The sequence below is a fragment of the Lissotriton vulgaris genome, chromosome 10 (genome assembly GCF_964263255.1).
Source record: "Lissotriton vulgaris chromosome 10, aLisVul1.2, whole genome shotgun sequence".
In the NCBI taxonomy this organism is placed as follows: Eukaryota; Metazoa; Chordata; class Amphibia; order Caudata; family Salamandridae; genus Lissotriton; species Lissotriton vulgaris.
The window spans coordinates 1,126,930,318-1,126,951,457 of NC_141698.1; the positions used below are offsets into that span (position 1 = coordinate 1,126,930,318).

Genomic DNA, 21,140 nt, shown 5'->3' on the forward strand with positions numbered 1-21,140 from the left:
AACAAGCCTTGGCAAAGGCAAGCCCACGCGGTGGAGTCAAGATGGCGTCTGGAGTGGACCAGGAGGGTCCGGGGTGCTCCTCTTTTGGAGGGGAGCAAGGGCCAGTCTGGAGCAACCAGACCAGTGATGAAATCGTCGTGGTACGTCGTCAAGAGGGCCACTAGCAGCAGGCAAGTGGCCGGACAACGCGGTGAGCAGCAAAGAGCAGAAGGGCCCCACACAGATCTCGTGGATGCTGGGGGGCTGGACTTCGGTGCTGGAGCTGCTCAGGGTTAGGGCTTCTCAAACCCCAGTGCACTCACTCGAGGATCCCTCGGCGGTCATGCTGGTTAAGCGTTGTGCAGTTTCAGAAGATGGCCGGTCCCTCAGGTCTCGTCACACCCACGAATCTCAGCTGGGCTGATGATGCAGGTAGAGGTCAGAGATGCCAGGGAATCCGGGTCTCGTCGAGCTGGGCTGTCTTGATCCGGAGGATGGACGTGCAGCAAACCGCGATGATTAGATGGTGCCTGCGGGTGCAGGGTGGTTACTCCTTAGCCACAAGGGAGAGTCTTCAGAAAAAGTCAAGAGTTTCTTTCGTGGAAAGTAGTTCAAGATTCAGAATTATCTAATTTGGGAAGGGGGCCCGCTCCTACCTTTATTCTAAAAAAAGGGGCTGGCACACGACTAGGTCCTGCCCATGGGTGGGACCAGGAGGGGGGTGGTTACACCCCTCTCCCTTGTCCGGACTTTCCCCAGCTCAGGGGCTGGTGTTCCCCTGGAACTGGTTTGAGCCGGCATATGCACAGTGAGCACCGGGGTGCCACTTGCAGTCACCTTCCTCTCAGCCCTGCCTACCTGGGATACACAAAACCCTGTCTGGGATGGTGCTAGCACCGCCCCTGACAGGAAACCCTTTGTCCAAGCTCTCCTCGCTGGAAGGACTCCCAGCAGCAGGAGGTCAGACTTGTGTCTGTGGTGGCAGCATCCATTTTGTGATGCTGAGGCTCGAGTTAACTTTAACCGGGGTTCCCAGTTACATACATGTCGCGTCCCTCTAGAAGGGTGGAATGCTAACCCCGTCGCCAGAATTGGCGAGGGGTTAGTATTCCAATTCGTATGACACCTTATGACATGTTTTGATAAAGCGATACCAAAGATAGCAAATAACCGCGAGGATTATAATGCACTTAAGAGTATATGGTACGCGTTATCATGGAACAGCTATTAGGACTTGGTTCCGCAAGCTGCAAACGGGCTCAGCTCATGCCAGAGCACCATCTCACATAATTCCAAGCACTCTGCCTTCAGGATTGTTAAGGCCTGCCATAGGAGTGACTGATAGGAATAATTGTGTCCATTTTAGGGTTAGATATAGGAATACTATATCTAAAGCAAAGGGCGATTACACCACCTTGCCCCAGCTGTCGTGCAGCCAGTTGTGTCAGATTTGGGTGGCCAGCCAGGGGTGGCATAATACATGCTGCAGGCCCTGGTAGGCCCTGGGTACACCTATGCCCTGGATACAGGGACTGATAAGGTGGCCCAGTACCAATTGGTAAATGCACCTAAGGTACACATGTCAATTTAGAGAGAGAACAGCTAGGCTGTGGGTCTGATTAGCAGGCCCACAGCCAGGGAAAGTTGTAAACCAGTGAAGCAAAAAGCAAAAATCGGGGGTGACCATAGGATTGCAGACCCCACTCTCCTACAGTCGGCCCCTCTGGAGCTCTCTTAGTCAGTAGAGGGGCAACTTCTGGGACCACGCCGTCAGATTCGCCCTCCGTACTAGTCGGGCCACAAGGATCCCTCACTGGATCCTAAGCTGAGCAGCCGGTGAGACCGAGACCTTCCTTGGCGCACGCTCTAGTGATGAAACTCCTAGGCGGCACCATCCCCCTTGTTATTCCTGACTTCGACACCAGATGGGTGTCTTCGGACGCCCCGTCTGGTGCTGACTGAGGAAATTCTTCCCGTAGCGGTGCAAGTGCCTTATTTAATGGTTAGGCCTGGCAAGAGAGATGTCTGGTAGGGGTCTGTGGACGTTTATGGACATGACCCAGTTGAAGAGGACAACTGGTAAGAGGAACTGGGTGAGGCCAGTTGGTTTGTCACCTCAGCTGACACTGGCCTGGTTTCCTCTTCTACTCTGGTTACGGAGGAGGGAACCGTGTTTGTAATGGTGGTGCGGAGGGCAGCTAAGGTTCTGGACCTTAACCTACCATCGGTGACAGTGAAGACTAACGGTTTGACATGGGTACTTCAGCCGAGTGTCATCCCCTCAGAGCCCATACTTCCATTTAATGCGGCCCTTATAGGACATTTGCTCGCCGCCATCGGCCCGCTCCTAGGGATCCCAGTTTCCTTACCAAGCACAATGGACAAGGCATGCAGACCTATGGCGTCCAACATAACATTTCACGATGGACAAGTCTTGCAGACCTATGGCGTCCAACAAAACATTTCATTGTGGACAAATCATGCAGTCCTATGACGTCCAACATAACATTTCACGATGGACAAGTCATGCAGTTCCATGGCGTCCAACATAGCATTTCACAATGGACAAGTCATGCAGTCCTATGGCGTCCGACATAAAATTTCACCATGGACAAGTCATGCAAACCTATGACGCCCGAAATAGCATTTCACGATGGACAAGTCATTAAGTACTATGGCTTCCGATATAGCATTTCACAGTGGACAAGTCATGCAGACCTAAGGCGTCCGACATAACATTTCACGGTGGGCAAGTCACGCAGTCCTATGGCGTCCAACATAACATTTCACGGTGGACAAGTCAAGCAGACCTATGGTGTCTGACATAACATTTGACCCTTGACCCTGCTCGCAGGTCAGGTCGCCCCCCACGCCGCACGGCTCCCCCTGTGCGCCCATGACTCCTGCCCCCTGCTGTTGCCGCCGAGGGCGCGCCGCTGGTGTGCTCCCATGGTCCCGTGTGCTCCTGTGGTCTGGTGACTGCTTGTGCCTTTTGTGACTGCTTGTGCCTTTTTTTCGTCTGTCATTTATTGTGTTTTATTCTTTTTTGCCTTGTTTTTGTTCTGTAGTCGCCCTTAGCGCCCCTTGCCCTCTGTACCCCCCGCTCCCCCGTTGCACCCCTGCGGCCCGCCCTCTTTGCCTTCTGTGCCCTGTCACGTCCCCGTTTCCCTACGCCCATTGGCCGCCCCGCTCCCGCCTCCCAGCTGCTCCTCCCTCCCACTTCGCCTCTTATGGAGGACGCCGTGCGGAAGCGCAGCGGACGCGCCCAGTGGGCGCGCCGCTGGCGCGCCAAAGGCAAGCCCGTCTGCGCCCGTCCGCGCCTGAACCGCGCCCAGCACCAGAACCCCTGGACCCCGCGCTTCCGCCATGCCAGACTCAGATACAACGCCAACGCCCTCCTCGCTCTCAACGCCGGCCGGGACCGCCGCTGCTTCCATGCCGCCCGAAACACACCCACGGACCCTTCTCCTGCCACACCTGCAACTTCTCCTGTGACAGAACCACCAAGCCTCCAAGGACCGGCCCCAACCACCTCCGCTGCATACTCCTTTACACCCGCTCAGCACGCAAACACGCAGTCGAGCTTTGGGACCTACTCGACACAACGGCCCCAGACGTAGCATTCCTGACCGAGACCTGGTGGCAGGGCCGTTTCTAGGTGTTTTGCCGCCCTAGGCGAGAATTGAAAAGTGCCGCCCCCTCCCTTTTATGGATGTGGATTTGCTATGCATGTAGGCTTGTGCATTGCCTCAAACACTACTTTGCAGTGAAGGGTAGATGGACAAATAAATGTGCATGGTGTTTTCTGTGTTGCCTCATAGCACATTCAACAGTTATGGGGGTACCTTACCAGGGGTTCGCCAGGACAAAGACGGCTGGTGCACAGGACATATATGGTCACCTCTAGCAACGCCACTGCAAATCACTTACCTTTATACATCTCTTATCAACAGGCCTGGGGCTCTGCAGACTTATACTTTCCCTGCCTGGGGGAAGGGAAGAGCCCGAGGTACGAGTGCTGGCTGTGGTGAAATGCTGTGTCTATCTTGACACCAGGCCCAGTTACACGCACTGCTGGACTGCACGTAACTCAAGGGAAGGGCTCTTCTTTAAGGCACACACTCTTCGCAGCCTTCCTTGACCCCCTCTCCCGTGTCCTCCAGCCTCGCCCACATGCACAGTGGAATCCCTTCACCTCACTGGCTGGAGGCCTGGACATGGGGCCGTGACCGCCATCTTTTGATATTTGGACAGGGTCTGCTGCAACAAACAAACCCACGCCAACATCCATATCCCTCTTGCGGCGTGCTACCCCTTAGAACTCCGAGTTAGTTTGTAGGGTTACTACATCTCGTTGATGGCAATTGTGGTGATTGAGGGTTCTACAAAGAAAATGTAACAACATATTCTTTATAGACAGATTTCCTATGCCAATAAGCAAGAAGTGGCGCTGAAAAAAAGAGCATTTTTAAAATATAAAATGCGGAACAAAAAACGGAACACAATTCATATAAGTTAATACTTATTAACAGTGGCGTTAACCAAGCCCCTGCAATCCCTGCGGCGAAAGGGGGATCCCAATCCTTCAAGGGCCCCCATTAAGCCCAAGACCAATGAATAGCTGTGGGATATGGGAGACTCAAGGGCCTCTTTTCACTTTCTGCAGGGGGCCCATTATTTTTCATTACGCCATTGCTCATTAAGGACATACAACTTTTGCAGGTTTGCAGCAGCTTTCATTGATTTTATGTATTAAGGTTTTTTTTTTTGCATTTTTTTTTTTAATGTAGCTCATTGTTTTTGCCCTCGCAATACAGTGAATGAAAAATAGAGGAAAATTAAATGGTCCCCCAAGTTATTCAGACGGCTTTAAATCAGAACATTCTTCAGTTTCTCAACATTGCCTGGTACAATACATCACAACGCCGGGATAATGTGCAGTTGTCACGCCTCTGAGGGTAATTCTCTTAAAACAATTATTGGCCTTTACAAGTCTCCGGAACTTTCAGCTGAGTGACCTGCTCGAAGCAACACGTGACAATTACTGATCTATGAATAACACCAGTCTCCATAAAGCCACCCTCATGGACTATCTTTAATAAAATGAAGTTTGGAACATGAGGCTAGTTTTACCCTCAAATTGATCGTTTAGGGTCTTTGAGGCTCATGTGAAGTGCAAAAGATTCATGACCCACGGAAGAAGGCGGCATGGTCATTAGAAATAAAAGAAATAGATTTCTCTGGGAAGTGAGGGCTGACAAGTTTGCCCCTCGGTTGTGCACCCGTCTCTGGGGCTGTGAGGATGAGCTTGGAGACTCACAGGCCTCTTTTACAACATTACAGTTGAATTATTTTACACGTTCCCAGGCCTGCGCGTTCGTAACTTGGCTTCTCTCACTGACTGCGGTGACTCACCTGTGCTCGGGTGAAAGTCATGTCCACGAGTCCAATCGCTCCTCTATGTGAGATGTGGAACAGACCCTGGATGTGCTGTTTGCAGGCTCGATCTGGCCTCAGACGCTCCACGCCACAGCACTGGTGAGACTCTGGTCTGGGGTCTCAAAGCGGGAGCTGAGGCACTTGGAGTAAAAGACGGCCGGTACAGGACTGTGTGGCACTTGCAGCACTGCAGCCAGTAATCCATTTCCCATCATCTAAGGCACCAGAGCAGCGCCAGCCAACACACACAAGTCTGTCCCCCGCGCGCCAACAGAGAGAGGGTGGTGTGTGTCTCTGTCACTGGCTGCTGAAGCACTGCTCGGGGATTGGCCAGAAATGATGACCAGGGCCGTCATTGGTAGCGCTATCCCGCACTACAAGATTGACGGCCCTGGGGACCCATACATACACTGGTAGTGTGTACAACCGGCCCGCTCCACACACCACCAGCTAGGGTGCGTGCAACATGTACAACAAGGTGCGCTTGCACATCACTCACAGGTGCTGCTGCCCGCTTTTTATGCCGCCCTCCCCCTTTTGCCGCCCTAGGCGGCCGCCTAGTCTTGCCTAATGGCAGAAACGGCCCTGCCTGGTGGAACGAATCTTCAGCACCGAACATCGCCATAGCCATCCCGGACGGCTACAAGATCACACGCAGGGATCGTGCAAACGGAATCGGAGGAGAAATAGCCATCGTCCACAAGGCCACAATCCAGGTCCACACCCTCGCAGACGACTCTCTCAACTCTGCCGAACACCTCCAATCTGGATCCACACCGACCCCAACACCACTCTCAGAGGAACACTCGTCTACAGACCTCCCGGACCCCAGGCCCTGTTCACCGACTCCATCGCCGACCTCGCCAGCACCCACGCACTCGCCTCCACGGACTACATCCTCCTCGGAGACCTGAACTACCACCTCGAAAACAACAACGACACCAACTCCGCCACCCTGATCCCCAACCTCGCCAACCTCGGCCTCCGACAACTCGTCACCGAACCCACCCACGCCGCCGGCCACACGCTCGCCCCCATCTTCTCCACAAGCACCCGCGTCGCCTTCAACCACACCACCGAACTTCACTGGACCGACCACCACTGCATCCACTTCACATTCAAGAAGGCAACCACGCACCACCACACTCAACAGCTACCTCGCTGCTGCTGGGGCAAAATCACAGAGAACCAACTGACCTCCGCCCTCGCCCTGGACCCTCCAACCCACCCCCTGACACCGCCACCCGAAACCTCAGAGAGTGGTTCGAAGACTGCGCCAACACCCTAGCCCCGCTAAAGAAGCCCTCCAGCAACCACTACAGCAAGAAAGTTGCCTGGTTCACCGAAGAACTCCAGACCTCCAAACACACATGACGGATGCTAGAGAAAAAATGGCTTCAAGACCGCACGTCAGACAACCACACTGCCCACAAGGATGCCATTCGCAGACACCACCAACTTACCAGAACAACCAAGAGATCCTCCTTCACAGCCCGCCTGGACAACAACGCACACGATTGCATAGAGCTCTTCAGCATGGTCAAGGAACTCTCCAACCCAGCGCCAACACCAACGACATCCCGCCCTCGCAAGAACTGTGCGACTCACTGGCCACTTTCTTCCACCCCAAGATCATAGACATCAATGACAGCTTCAACACACCGCCAGCCCCGACCACAACAGACCCCACCCGAACACCACCTGCACCAACCAGCTGACATCCTGGGCCCACGTCAACGACGACGAGACACGAAAGATCATGAACTCCATCCACTCGGGATCACCAGCAGACCCCTGCCCACACCACGTGTTCAACAAAGCAGACGCCACCATCGCACCCCAACTACGAAAGGACATCAACATCTCCTTCGACTCAGCGACATTCCCGGAAAGCTGGAAGCACGCCAAAATCAACGCCCTCCTCAAGAAGCCCAAGGCGGACCCCAAGGACCTCAAGAACTTCTGCCCCCTCTCCCTGCTGCCCTTCCCGGCGAAGGTCATTGAGAAAATCGCCAACATACAGCTGACCCGCCACCTCGAGGACAACAACATCCTAGACCCGTCGCAATCCGGATTCAGATGGAACAACAGCACTGAGACAGCCCTCGTTGCCGCCACAGACAACATCCGACACCAACTAGACAACGGCGAAACCTCAGCCCTCATCCTCCTGGACATGTCAGCTGCCTTCGACACGGTCTGCCACCACACACTAAGAACACACCTCAAAGAAGCTGGAATCCGGGGAAAAGCCCTAGACTGGACCAGTTCCTTCCTTTCCTACAGAGCCCAGCGGGTCTGCCTTCCACCCCACCGGTCCAAAGCTACCAACCTCATCTGTGGCGTACCCCAGGGCTCATCCCCCAGCCCGACGCTGTTCAACATCTACATGGCCCCCCTCGCTCAAGTGGCCCGCCAACACGACCTGAACATCATCTCCTATGCGGACGACACCCAGCTCGTCCTCTCCTTCACCAAGGACCCACACACCGCCAAAAACAACCTCCTGGAGGGAATGAAGGCCGTCGCCAAGTGGATGAGGAGCAGCCGTCTGAAGCTGAACTCATACAAGACGGAAGTCCTCATCCTCGGCCCCACCCCATCTGCCTGGGACGATTCCTGGTGGACGACAACGCTAGGAACAACACGACACCCACGGACCACGTACGCAACTTGGGAGTCATCCTCGACTCCTCCCTCTCCATGTCCAAGCAGGTCAGCGCCGTCTCATCCTCCTGCTACAACACCCTCCGCATGCTTCGCAGGATCTACAAGTGGATCCCGATCGAAACCAGAAGAACAGTGACCCAAGCCCTCGTCAGCAGCCGGCTGGACTACGGCAATGCACTCTACGCGGGAATCCCGACTTTACAACTACAGCGACTACAACGCATCCAAAACGCCTCGCCCGTCTGATCCTCAACCTCCCCCGACGCAGCCACATCACCCCCCACCTCAGAGACCTTCACTGGCTCCCCATCAACAAGAGGATCACCTTCAAGCTCTTCACCCACGCTCACAAAGCACTCCACAACTCCGGATCTACCTGAACAACAGACTCAACTTCTACACCCCCGCCCGCCAGCCTCGCTCCGCCAGCCTCGCCCTCGCCGACGTCCCACAAATCCAACGTACCACCTCCGGAGGCAGATCCTTCTCCTTCCTCGCTGCCAAGACCTGGAACACCCTCCCCACCCGCTTGCGGCAGACCCAGGACCTGCTCACCTTAAGGAAGCTCCTTAAGGCCTGGCTCTTCCAGCAGTAGCAGCAGCCAACTCTTCCCCCGCCCCCTTGCAGCGCCTTGAGACCCTCACGGGTAAGTAGTGCGCTTTACAAGTTCTGTGATTGATTAACATTTCACAATGGACAAGTTGAGCAGACCTATGGTGTCCGACATAACATTTCACAATGGACAAGTCGAGCAGACCTATGGCGTCTGACATAACATTTCACTATGGACAAGGTGAGCAGACCTATGGCATTCAACATAACATTTCACAATGGACATGTTGAGCAGACTTATGGCGTCTGACATAGCATTTCACAATGGACAAGTCGAGCAGACCTATGGCGTCCGACATAGCATTTCACAATGGGCAAGTCGAGCAGACCTATGGCGTCTGATATAACATTTCACTATGGACAAGGTGAGCAGACCTATGGCATTCAACATAACATTTCACAATGGACATGTCGAGCAGACTTATGGTGTCTGACATAGCATTTCACAATGGACAAGTCGAGCAGACCTATGGCGTCCGACATAGCATTTCACAATGGGCAAGTCGAGCAGACCTATGGCGTCTGACATAACATTTCACAATGGGCAAGTCGAGCAGACCTATGACATCCGTCGATCACGATTGCCAAGTCATGCAGTCCTAAGGCGTCCAACATAACATTTCACAAGAGACAAGTCATGCAGACCTACGGGATCTGACATACCATTTCACGATTGCCAAGTCGAGCAGACCTATGGCGTCCGACATAACATTTCACAGGGTACAAGTCATGCAGACCTATGGCATCCGACATAACATTTCACAATGGACAAGTCGAGCAGACCTTTGGCGTCCGACATAACACTTCACAATGGACAAGTCGAGCAGACCTATGGCGTCCGACATAACATTTCACAAGAGACAAGTCATGCAGACCTATGGGATATGATATGTCATTTCACGATTGCCAAGTCGAGCAGACCTATGGCGTCTGACATAAAATTTCACAGGGTAAAAGTCATGCAGACCTATGACGTCCGACATAACATTTCACGGTGGACAAGTCGAGCAGACGTATGGCGTCTGACATTACATTTACAATGGACAAGTCGAGCAGACCTACGGCGTCTGACATAACATTTCACAATGAACAAGTCGAGCAGACCTATGGCGTCCGACATAATCTTTCTTGGTGAGCAAGTCATGCTTACATCCTGTATCCTTCGCTTGTCCCCATGACCCCATCACCAACCGAGCCTGCTGTGCGGAGCATACACTCTTCCTCGAGGCAAAGGCTTCAGTGCAAGCACTCTTTCTTCAGTGGACGGACACAGCTTCTGCCCAGTCAAATGCTGTACTGAGGCTGATCGCACGTGGGCGGGGCCAAAGGCCCCATCTCTCAGTTGTGCTTCCTCGGTCTCCTTTCTTGTTGATGATATAACGTGCAAAAGGTGCTTTGCCATCAAGCGAGGCCTTAAAAGGGGGAAATACGAGCTGGGAAGAGGGGGAAGAGAAATGCCAGGACTTGTCTCCCGGAAATATCGTAAATGAAGATTAAGCATTAAGAGCAAACGTTAGTATTGTCCAAACCGTTGGACGGCTGTGTAAAGTGGAATACTCCTGTCAACCAGAGGGCTGGAAGAACTGTGCCCGATGCCAGTTAGTGGAATTCAACTGAATGAATCCTGTCTGCAAAAGAAACTCATTCAAAGTATGGCAGTGCCATCTGGTGGAGAGATGGGGATTGTAAGGTCGTATTTATAGTGGTGTCTGTAAGTGCAATGGAAGTAACAAAGGTACTGAAATTGACTGCAGGCGGATGATGACCGGCGGTCAAAGCACCTGCTGCACAGATTGCTCTGTACAGTTTGATTTTGAGTGGCTTTTTGCATCTTTGATGTTTGATTCCATGTGTCCGTCAGTATGTGCTTGGATGTAAGCACTGCTTAATTTGAGCTGGTGGCTTCTAGTGCTCAGCAGCAGCACATCATTGTCAACTCCGGCACTTATGACAGTTTGCCACATGGCCATCTATGTGATTTAGAGATAAGGACAGCAACAGTTGTTTATTTATTCCATATACATTAAAATGGCTAATACCTGCCAGCCAGGACATTCTTATAGCTTTAGGGACCCGCAATGGTCCGAATTGTCACACTTGTAGGATTGTGATGGTTAGTTATTTTGTTTGTGGTGTCAATGGTAGGACTGGCAGAGGCAACGGGGGAGCAAGCTGCAGTGGCCTCCTGACGAGGGTCCTGGCACTTATTCTTTTACAAATTAAGCACTGATTTTAAGTTTCTCTTAGCACGGGAGAGTTTTGAATGCCACTGTCCTGTTTTATCATGTGCCCTGTTTCCGATTCCACATGTCTCGCCTGCTCTCTGCATCAGTGTGTTTCCGTCAGGTGCGCCCCATGTGTGTGTGTTTCAGTCGGGAGTGCCCCTGTGTGAATGGTACAGTCAGGAGTACCCCAGAGTGCGTGGTTCAGTCAGGAGTGCCCCTGAGTGCGTGGTTCAGTCAGGAGTGCCCCATGTGTGTGGTTCAGTCGGGAGTGCCCCGTGTGTGTGGTTCAGTCGGGAGTGCCCCGTGTGTGTGGTTCAGTCGGGAGTTCCCCGTTAGTGTGGTTCAGTCGGGAGTGCCCCGTTAGTGTGGTTCAGTCGGGAGTGCCCCGTTAGTGTGGTTCAGTCGGGAGTGCCCCATGTGCGTGGTTCAGTCAGGAGTGCCCCATGTGTGTGGTTCAGTCGGGAGTGCCCCGTGTGTGTGGTTCAGTCGGGGTGGGGGGGCCCATGTGTATGGTTCAGTCAGGAGTGCCCCTGAGTGCGTGGTTCAGTCAGGAGTGCCCCATGTGTGTGGTTCAGTCGGGAGTGCCCTGTGTGTGTGGTTCAGTCGGGGGGGGGGGCCCGTGTGTATGGTTCAGTCGGGAGTGCCCCTGTGTGAATGGTACAGTCAGGAGTGCCCCAGAGTGCGTGGTTCAGTCAGGAGTGCCCCCGAGTGCGTGGTTCAGTCAGGAGTGCCCCATGTGTGTGGTTCAGTCGGGAGTGCACCGTGTGTGTGGTTCAGTCGGGAGTGGCCCGTGTGTGTGGTTCAGTCGGGGGGGGGCCCGTGTGTATGGTTCAGTCAGGAGTGCCCCTGAGTGCATGGTTCAGGCAGGAGTGCCCCGTGTGTGGGTTTCAGTCGGGAGTGCCCCTGTGTGAATAGTACAGTCAGGAGTGCCCCTGAGTGCGTGGTTCAGTCAGGAGTGCCCCATGTGTGTGGTTCAGTCGGGAGTGCCCCGTGTGTGTGGTTCAGTCGGGGGGGGGCGTGTGTATGGTTCAGTCAGGAGTGCCCCTGAGTGCATGGTTCAGTCAGGACTGCCCCTGAGTGCATGGTTCAGGCAGGAGTGCCCCATGTGTGTGGTTCAGTCAGGAGTGCCCCATTTGTATGGTTCAGTCAGGAGTGCCCCGTGTGTATGGTTCAGTCAGGAGTGCCCCTGAGTGCGTGGTTCAGTCAGGAGTGCCCCTGAGTGCGTGGTTCAGTCAGGAGTGCCCCTGAGTGCGTGGTTCAGTCAGGAGTGCCCCGTGTGTGTGGTTCAGTCGGGAGTGCCTGTGTGTGTGGTTCAGTTGGGAGTGCGCCCATGTGTGCGGATCAGTTGGGAGTGCCCCCATGTGTGTTTCAGTCTGCAGTGCCCCATATGTGTGTTTTAGTTGGGAGTGCCCCCGTGTGTGGTTCAGGTTCAGTCTGGAGTGCCCCCGTGTGAGTGGTTCAGATTCAGTCTAGAGTGCTCCGATGTGTGTGATTCAGATTCAGTCGTGAGTGCCCCTGTGTATGGTTCAGTTGGGAGTGCCCCCATGTATGGTTCAGTCAGGAGTGCCCCATGTGTGTGTGTAGTTCAGGTTCAGTTTATGAGTGCCCCTGTGTATGTGGTGCAGCCTGGAGTGCGACCTGTGTATGGTTCAGTCAGGAGTGCCCCTGAGTGTGGGGTTCAGTTTGGAGTGCCCTGTGTGAGTGATTCAGTCGGGAGTGCCCTGTGTGTGTGGTTCAGTTGGGAGTGCCCCCGTGTGTGTGGTTCAGTTGGGAGTGCCCCCATGTGTGTTTCAGTCTGGAGTGCCCTCTATGTGTGTTTTAGTTGGGAGTGCCCCCGTGTGTGGTTCAGGTTCAGTCTGGAGTGCCCCATTGTGAGTGGTTCAGATTCAGTCTAGAGTGCTCCGATGTGTGTGATTCAGATTCAGTCGTGAGTGCCCGTGTTTATGGTTCAGTTGGGAGTGCCCTCGTGTATGGTCCAGTCAGGAGTGCCCCATGTGTGTGTGGTTTAGGTTCAGTTTATGAGTGCCCCTGTGTATGTGGTTCAGTCTGGAGTGCGACCTGTGTATGGTTCAGTCAGGAGTGCCCCTGAGTGTGTGGTTCAGTTTGGAGTGCTCTGTGTGAGTGATTCAGTTGGGAGTGCCACAGTGTGTGTGGTTCAGGTTCAGTTGGGAGTGCTCCGTGTGTCTGGTTCAGGTTCAGGTGGGAGTGCCCCCGTGTGTGTGGTTCAGGGTCAGTCGCGAGTGCCCCTGTGTATGGGTTCAGTCTGGAGTGCGATCTGTGTATGGTTCAGTCAGGAGTGCCCCTGAGTTTGTGGTTCAGTTGGGAGTGCCCCGTGTGTGTGGTTCAGTTGGTAGTGCCCCCATGTGTGTGGTTCAGGTTCAGTTGGGAGTGCCCGTGTGTGTGGTTCAGGTTCAGTTGTGAGTGCCCCTGTGTATGTGGTTCAGTCTAGAGTGCGACCTGTGTATGGTTCAGTCAGGAGTGCCCCCGTGTGAGTGGTTCAGATTCAGTCTAGAGTGCCCCAGTGAGTGTCATTCAGGTTCAGTCTTGAGTGCCCCTGTGTATGTGGTGTAGTCGGGAGTGCCCCCCCTGTGTATGGTTCAATCTGGAGGGCCCCAGTGTGTGTGGTTCAGGTTCAGTCATGAGTGCCCCTGTGTATGTGGTTCAATCGGGAGTGCCCCCTGTGTATGGTTCAGTCAGGAGTGCCCCTGAGTGTGTGGTTCAGTTGGGAGTGCCCTGTGTGAGTGATGCAGTCGGGAGTGACCCCGTGTGTGGTTCATTCAGGAGTGCCCATGAGTGTGTGGTTCAGTTGGGAGTGCCCTGTGTGAGTGGTTCAGTCAGGAGTGCCCACCTGTATCCTGCCATGTGTGCGGTTCAGTCGGGAGTGCCCCGTGTGTGTTTTAGTCTGGAGTGCCCTGTGTGTGTGTGTGTTTCAGTCGGGAGTGCCCCTGTGTGTGGTTCAGTCGAGATTGCCCCCATGTGTGTTTCAGTCTGAAGTGCCCCTTGTGTTTTTTTCAGACGGGAGTGCCCATGTGTGTGTGTTTCCGTCGGGAGTGCTCCTGGGTGTGTGTTTCAGTCTGGAGCGCCCAGTGTGTGTGGTTCAGTCTGGTGTGCCCCTGTGTGTGGGGTTCATTCAGGAGTGCCCCCGTGTCTGTGGTTCAATCGTGAGTGCCCTGTGTGTGCTTCTGGTTCAGTCTGGAGTGCCCCCATGTGAGTGGTTCGGATTCAGGAGTGCCACTGTGGGGTTCAGTGAGGAGTGCCCAGTGGTTCAGTCAGGAGTGCCCAATGTATGTGTTTCATTCAGGAGTGCTCCTGTGTGTGTGTTTCAGTCGTGAGTTCCCCCAGGTGTGTGGTTCAGTCTAAAGCTTGTGGTTAAGTCGGGAGTGCCCCATGTGGGTGGTTCAGTCTAGAGTCTGAGGTTCAATTGGGAGTGCCGGTGTGTAAGGTTCATTCGGGAGTGCCCTTGTGTGTGTGGTTCAGTCATGAGTGCCCAGTGTGTCTGTTTCAGTCTGGAGTGCCCCATGTGTGTGGTTCAGTCTGTAGTTCCCAGTGTATGTGGTTCAGTCGGAAGAGCCCCATGTGTGTTGTTCAATTGGGGGTGCCACTTGTGTGTGTTTTTCAATCAGGAGTGCCCCTGTGTGTGTGTGTGTTTCAGTTGTGAGGGCCCCCCGTCTGTGTGCTTCATTTGGGAGTGCCCCTGTGTGTGTGTGTTTCAGTCGTGAGTGCTCCTGGGTTTGTGTTTCAGTCATGAGTGCCCCATATGTGTGGTTCAATCAGGAGCATGTGGATGAGTCGGGAGAGCCACTGTGGGGATCCTTTGTAAGTGCCCGATGTGTGTGGTTCAGTCTTGAGTGCCCAGTGTATGTGGTTTAGTTAGAAGTGCCCCATGTGTATTGTTCAGTTGGGGGTGCCCCTGTGTGTGTTGTTTAGTTGGGATAGTCCTGTGTGTGTGTTTCAATCGGGAGTGCCCCCATACCTGTGGTTCAGTCTGGAGTGCACCCATGTGTGTTGTTTGGTCAGGAGTGCCCCTCATGTGTGTGGTTCAGTCGGGAGTGCCCCCGTGTGTGATGTTCAATTGGGAGTGCTCCATCTGTGTGGTTCAGTCGGGAGTGCCCCCATGTGTGTTGTTTAGTTAGGAGTGCCCCGTGTCTGTGTGGTTCAGTCGGGAGTGCCCTGTGTGTGTTGTTCAGTCAGGAGTGCCCGTCACAAGTGTGTGGCTCAGTCGGGAGTTTGTGGTTTAGTCAGGAGTGCCCCGTGTGTGTTTCAGTCCCCGTGTGTGATGTTCAGTTGGGAGTGCTCTGTCTGTGTGGTTCAGTCGGGAGTGCCCCATGTGTGTTGTTTAGTCAGGAGTGCCCCGTGTGTGTGTTTCAGTCCCCGTGTGTGATGTTCAGTTGGGAGTGCCCCGTGTGTGTTGTTCGGTCTGGAATGCCCCGTGTGTGTTGTTCAGTCGGGAGTGCCCCATCACAAGTGTGTTGTTCAGTCGGGAGTGCCCCATCACATGGGTGTGGTTCAGTCGGGAGCATGTGGTTTAGTCAGGAGTGCCCCGTGTGTGTTTCAGTCCCCGTGTGTGATGTTCAGTTGGGAGTGCTCTGTCTGTGTGGTTCAGTCAGGAGTGCCCCATGTGTGTTGTTTAGTCAGGAGTGCCCCGTGTGTGTGTTTCAGTCCCCGTGTGTGATGTTCAGTTGGGAGTGCCCCGTGTGTGTTGTTCGGTCTGGAATGCCCCGTGTGTGTTGTTCAGTCGGGAGTGCCCCATCACAAGTGTGTTGTTCAGTCGGGAGTGCCCCATCACATGGGTGTGGTTCAGTCGGGAGCATGTGGTTTAGTCAGGAGTGCCCCGTGTGTGTTTCAGTCCCCGTGTGTGACGTTCAGTTGGGAGTGCTCCATCTGTGTGGATCAGTCGGGATTGCCCGTCACATGTGTGGTTCAGTTGGGAGTGCCCTTGTGTGTGGGGTTTTTGGTACTGTCTGCTGCCACCTGTCCTAGTGTTTTAATTCCACTTTGTCTCTTGCTCTCTGCAGGCCCTGGATCGTGTGCTGACAGAACTGGCCCCCATGTGCGTTGCTGAACAGAACTTCGTCACCACATTTTTTATGCTAAACAACACGGAGAAAACAGCCATAGCGCCTCTGGATGAGGTATGTGGGATGTAGGGGCATCGCGAGGAACAAAATCCCTGTAAGACTGCTTCCCGAGGCCAGGCATATTCTGTTGTGTCAGAGATTTGAAGACCGGGCAGCTATGAGAAGCAATATGTGCTCCGTCTCAGCTTTGAGTTTTTGTATAGTGCCACACGCCAGTCTGTGGGTACTTCTCACTGCTGAAAGAGGCACCACAGACTGGTATAAGAGCAGAAGTGACATCGGTTCTTCTGGCTTTAGGTAACAACCATCTGCAATGCAATAGGTCTCTCATTTACGCGAATTTGAACTATTGGCATTGAAAATGACAATGCCCTTTATTTATGTTTTGGTTTTTAAAACATAAATTAAAGGCATTGTCATTTACAATGCCAATAGCTTAAACTCTTGCAAATGCGAGACCTATTGCATTCCAATGCTTGAAGGCATTGCTGAGTTGAATTCTTCTGTCTCCCATGGCCCCTAAAGAGCTTCCCGTTTGGTACAAGTTTGGTACGAGTTAAATAAACAAGCCAGTGGTCACAACTGCACACGAGAGACCCTCCAGCAGTAAGAGAAATGTATTAAAGAAAATAGTGCTCACACACTCAAGAAGACGTACCGTGTAACAACCAATCAATCAATCAATCATGGACATTTGTATAGCGCGCTACTCACCCGGAAGGGTCTCAAGGCGCCTGGGGGGGAGGGGATCGTTACTGCTCGAAGAGCCAGGTCTTGAGGAGCTTCCTGAAGGAGAGATGATCCTGGGTCAGCCGGAGGTGGATCGGGAGGGAGTTCCATGTCTTGGCTGCCAGATAGGAGAAGGGTCTTCCCCCGGCGGTGGCTTTGCGGATGCGTGGTACGGCGGCGAGGGCGAGGCTGGTCGATTGTAGCTGGCGGGTGTGCGCGTAGAAGATCAGGCGGTTGTTGAGGTACTTGGGGCCCAGGTCGTGGAGGGCCTTGTGTGCGTGGGTGAGGAGCCTGAAAGTGATCCTCTTGCTGACGGGGAGCCAGTGCAGGTCTCTCAGGTGGCCGGAGATGTGGCTGTGTCGGGGAATGTCCAGGACGAGTCGTGCGGAGGCGTTCTGGATGTACTGGAGTCTTTTCTGTAGTTTGGCTGTGTTCCGGCGTAGAGGGTGTTTCCGTAGTCCAGTCGGCTGGCGACGAGTGCCTGGGTGACCGTCTTTCTGGTTTTGGTGGGGATCCATCAGAAGATCTTACGGAGCATGCGCAGGGTGTTGAAGCATGATGACGAGACGGCGTTGACTTGTCTGGTCATCGAGAGGGAGGAGTCCAGGATGAAGCCCAAGTTGCGTGCATGGTCCGTTGGTTTGGGGGTGGTGCCCAGGGTAGGGGGCCACCAGGACTCGTCCCGGGCGGAGGGCGATGATCCCAGGATGAGGACTTTCGTCTTTTCAGAGTTCAGTTTCAGGCGGGTGTTCTTTATCCATTCGGCGACGTCTTTCATCCCTTCGTGTAGGCTGGTTCTGGCGGTGGCGGGGTCGTTGGTGAGAGAGAGGATTAGCTGGGTGTCGTCGGCGTAGGAGATGATGTTGAGGTTGTGTTTGCGTGCGATGGCTGCGAGAGGGCTCATGTAGACGTTGAAGAGTGATGACCCTTGTGGTACGCCGCAGATGACTTTGGTGGCCTTGGATCTGAACGGGGGAAGGGTTCTTCCGGCGAGGAACGAGATGATCCACTCCAGTGCTTTCTCTCGGATTCCGATGTTGCTGAGGTGCTGTACTAGGGTGCGGTAGCAGACAGTGTTGAACGCTGCAGAGAGGTCCAGGAGGATGAGGGCCGCTGTTTCCCCGTTATCGAGCAGAGATCTGATGTCGTCAGTGGCTGCGATGAGGGCGGTCTCGGTGCTGTGGTTGGCTCAGAAACCGGACTGCGAAGGGTCGAGGGATCCGTTCGTCTCGAGGAAGGCGGCAAGCTGTCTGTTGACGGTCTTTTCAATGACTTTGGCAGGAAAAGGGAGGAGCAAGATAGGACGGTAGTTTTTGAGGTCGGTGGGGTCCGCTGTTGGTTTCTCCAGGAGGGCGCTGAGCGCGGCGTGCTTCCAGGTCTCCGGGAAGGTGGCGGTGTTGAAGGAGGTGTTGATGATGTCCCGGATTTGGGGTGCGATGATGGAGTCGGCCTTGTTGAAGACGTGGTGGGGGCAGGGGTCGGTTGGTGATCCGGAGTGGATGGTGTTCATCGTGCGGGTGGTGTCTTCGGTGCTGATCGAAGTCCAGGCGCAGAGGGTGGTGGTGGGGGGCGTTGGTTCGGTGGTTGGGTGCATGGTTGGTGCGCCAAAGCTGTTGTGTATGTCGGCGTTCGTGCGGTGGAAGAACGAGGCGAGTGAGTCGCAGAGGTCTTGCGAGGGAGTGATGTTGTTGTTTCCGGCGCTGGGGTTGGAGAATTCTTTGACGATGCTGAAGAGTTCCTTGCTGTTGTGGGCGTTGTTGTCCAGTCGTTCTTTGAATTCTGTCTTCTTGGTGGTGCGGATCAGCTGGTGGTGTTTGCGGGTGGCGTGCTTGAGGGCCGTCATGTTGTTCGTGGTCTGGTCGTGGCGCCAGGCTTTCTCGAGGGTGCGGCAGTTCTGCGTGGAGATCTTGAGTTTGTGGGTGAACCAGGGAGCTTTCTTGCTGCTGGGTCTGCTGGGAGGGTCCTTCAGTGGTGCGAGGTCATCTGCGCAGTTGGTGAGCCACTGTGTGAGGTTGCTGGCTGCTTCGTTGGGGTCCGTTGTGCTGGTGGGAGGGTTCTGGCAGAGGGAGGTGGTGAGCTGCTCGGCGGTGATCTTGCTCCAGCTCCTGCGAGGACCCTGTTGCGGGTGGTGGTGGGTCGTGGTTCTTATGAAGCTGAAGTGGATGCAGCTGTGGTCAGTCCAATGGAGTTCGGTGCACCAAAGCTGTTGTGTATGTCGGCGTTCGTGCGGTGGAAGAACGAGGCGAGTGAGTCGCAGAGGTCTTACGAGGGAGTGATGTTGTTGTTTCCGGCGCTGGGGTTGGAGAACTCTTTGACGATGCTGAAGAGTTCCTTGCTGTTGTGGGCATTGTTGTCCAGTCGTTCTTTGAATGCTGTCTTCTTGGTGGTGCGGATCAGCTGGTGGTGTTTGCGGGTGGCGTGCTTGAGGGCCGTCATGTTGTTCGTGGTCTGGTCGTGGCACCAGGCTTTCTCGAGGGTGCGGCAGTTCTGCGTGGAGATCTTGAGTTTGTGGGTGAACCAGGGAGCTTTCTTGCTGCTGGGTCTGCTGGGAGGGTCCTTCAGTGGTGCGAGGTCATCTGCGCAGTTGGTGAGCCACTGTGTGAGGTTGCTGGCTGCTTTGTTGGGGTCCGTTGTGCTGGTGGGAGGGTTCTGGCAGAGGGAGGTGGTGAGCTGCTCGGCGGTGATCTTGCTCCAGCTCCTGCGAGGACCCTGTTGCGGGTGGTGGTGGGTCGTGGTTCTTATGAAGCTGAAGTGGATGCAGCTGTGGTCAGTCCAATGGAGTTCGGGGGAGTGGCTGAAGGAGATGTGCTTGCTGGAGGAGAAGACGGGGTCAAGCGTGTGGCCGGCGTAGTGGGTGGGGGTGTTCACCAGTTGCTTGAGTCCGAGGTTAGCGAGGTTGTCCAGCAGGGTGGCGGTGTTGCGGTCCTTGTTGTTCTCCAGGTGGAAGTTGAGGTCCCCTAGGAGGATGTAGTCGGCGGAGAGGAGGGCGTGTGGGCTGATGAAGTCGGCGATGTCTTCGCTGAATTGGGTGCGTGGTCCCGGGGGTCCGTAGATGAGGGTGCCTCTGAGGGTCGTCTTGGGGTCGGTGTGTATCTGGAAGTGGAGGTGTTCGGCGGCTGTGAATGTGTCGTCGGGGTTGGCCGTGATGCGGATGGTGTTCTTGTGTACGATGGCGATGCCTCCTCCAGTCTGGTTGACGCGGTCCTTCCGGGTGATCTTGTATCCGTCCGGGATGGCTATGGCGATGTCAGGCGCTGAGGAGGCGTTCATCCAGGTTTCTGTGAGGAAGGCGACGTCTGGTGATGTTGTGTCGAGCAGGTTCCAGAGTTCGACGGTGTGTCTGTGGATGGAGCGGGTGTTGAGCAGGATGCACTTGAGGTGGTTGTTGTTGCTCGGCTTGTCGTGTGCGGTGCAGGTCCGGGGGCAGGTGAATTTACAGGCTTGGCAGGTGAAGGGTCTGTGGGTGCGTTTCGGGGTGGCTCTGTAGCAGGCGGGGGTTCAGCCGGCGTTGAGTGCGTGGAGGGTGGCGGCGTCTTAGGTCTGTCGTGTGGTCTGGCGTCATCGGGGGCTAGGGTTCCTGGCGCTGGGCGCGGTCCAGGCGCGGACGGGCGCAGACAAGCTTGCCTTTGGCGCGCCTCCAGCGCACAATCGGCGCGCCCGCTGTGCGTACGCGCGGTCCCAGCCATAAATGGCGAAGTGGGAGCGAGGAGCAGCTGCGCACCCGCTGCGCGTGTTCGCTGCGCGTACGCGCGGTCCCAGCCATAAATGGCGAAGTGGGAGGGAGGAGCAGCTGGGAGGCGGGAGCGGGGCGGCGAATCGGAAGGGAGCTGGGCGTAGGGATGGAAGGGGGCGGGGCCGCAGGGGGGCAGCGGCGGGGGAGCGGGGAGGGTGCAAAGGCGGGAAAAACGGTCGCGCAGAGCGGCGGAGTGAAACGAGAGAAAACAGGACACAGGGGCAGGACGATAAACAGTGACAAGGGCTATCTAATGAACAGAAACAGGGCACAAAGGGCTAAACAATGGCAAACCAGTCACAGGGGTAAGACGAAGAACAATCACAAGGGCTATCTAATAAGCAGAGACAGGGCACAAAGGCTATGCAAAGAAACCAGTCACAGCGGACTATACCAAGAAGGAAACAGAGGCAGACAGAATCCAGCCGAGCGCAGTCACGGGGGGGCTGCGCGGTGAGTGGAGCGACCGGCCCTGTGAACAGGGTCAAAGTTAAAGGGCCAGTCCTCATGAGAGGTTACAAATGAAGACAAGGCGACACTTAGGAGGGACTAACAGGCCTAAAAAACGAATCAGCATTTACGAAGGACGATGACACAAGCCAATGACAAATAAGGGCGAAGAGTGTGCGTGTGCGGGGCTTCAAGTACATTCTCCAATACAGCATGGCTCGCAGA

At 54.7% G+C, this 21,140-nt stretch overlaps 1 protein-coding gene across 1 annotated transcript in view; it reads left to right on the top strand.

Moving 5' to 3' along the window:
* The window catches only part of LOC147689434 (exocyst complex component 1-like), a 1,248,358-nt gene that overhangs the window by 943,314 nt on the left and 283,904 nt on the right, over window positions 1–21,140 (top strand). Inside the window, exon 13 of the mRNA XM_086939926.1 lies at window positions 15,941–16,057. Coding sequence (XP_086796052.1) covers window positions 15,941–16,057 — 117 coding nt within the window. The remainder of the gene's footprint in view (window positions 1–15,940; window positions 16,058–21,140) is intronic.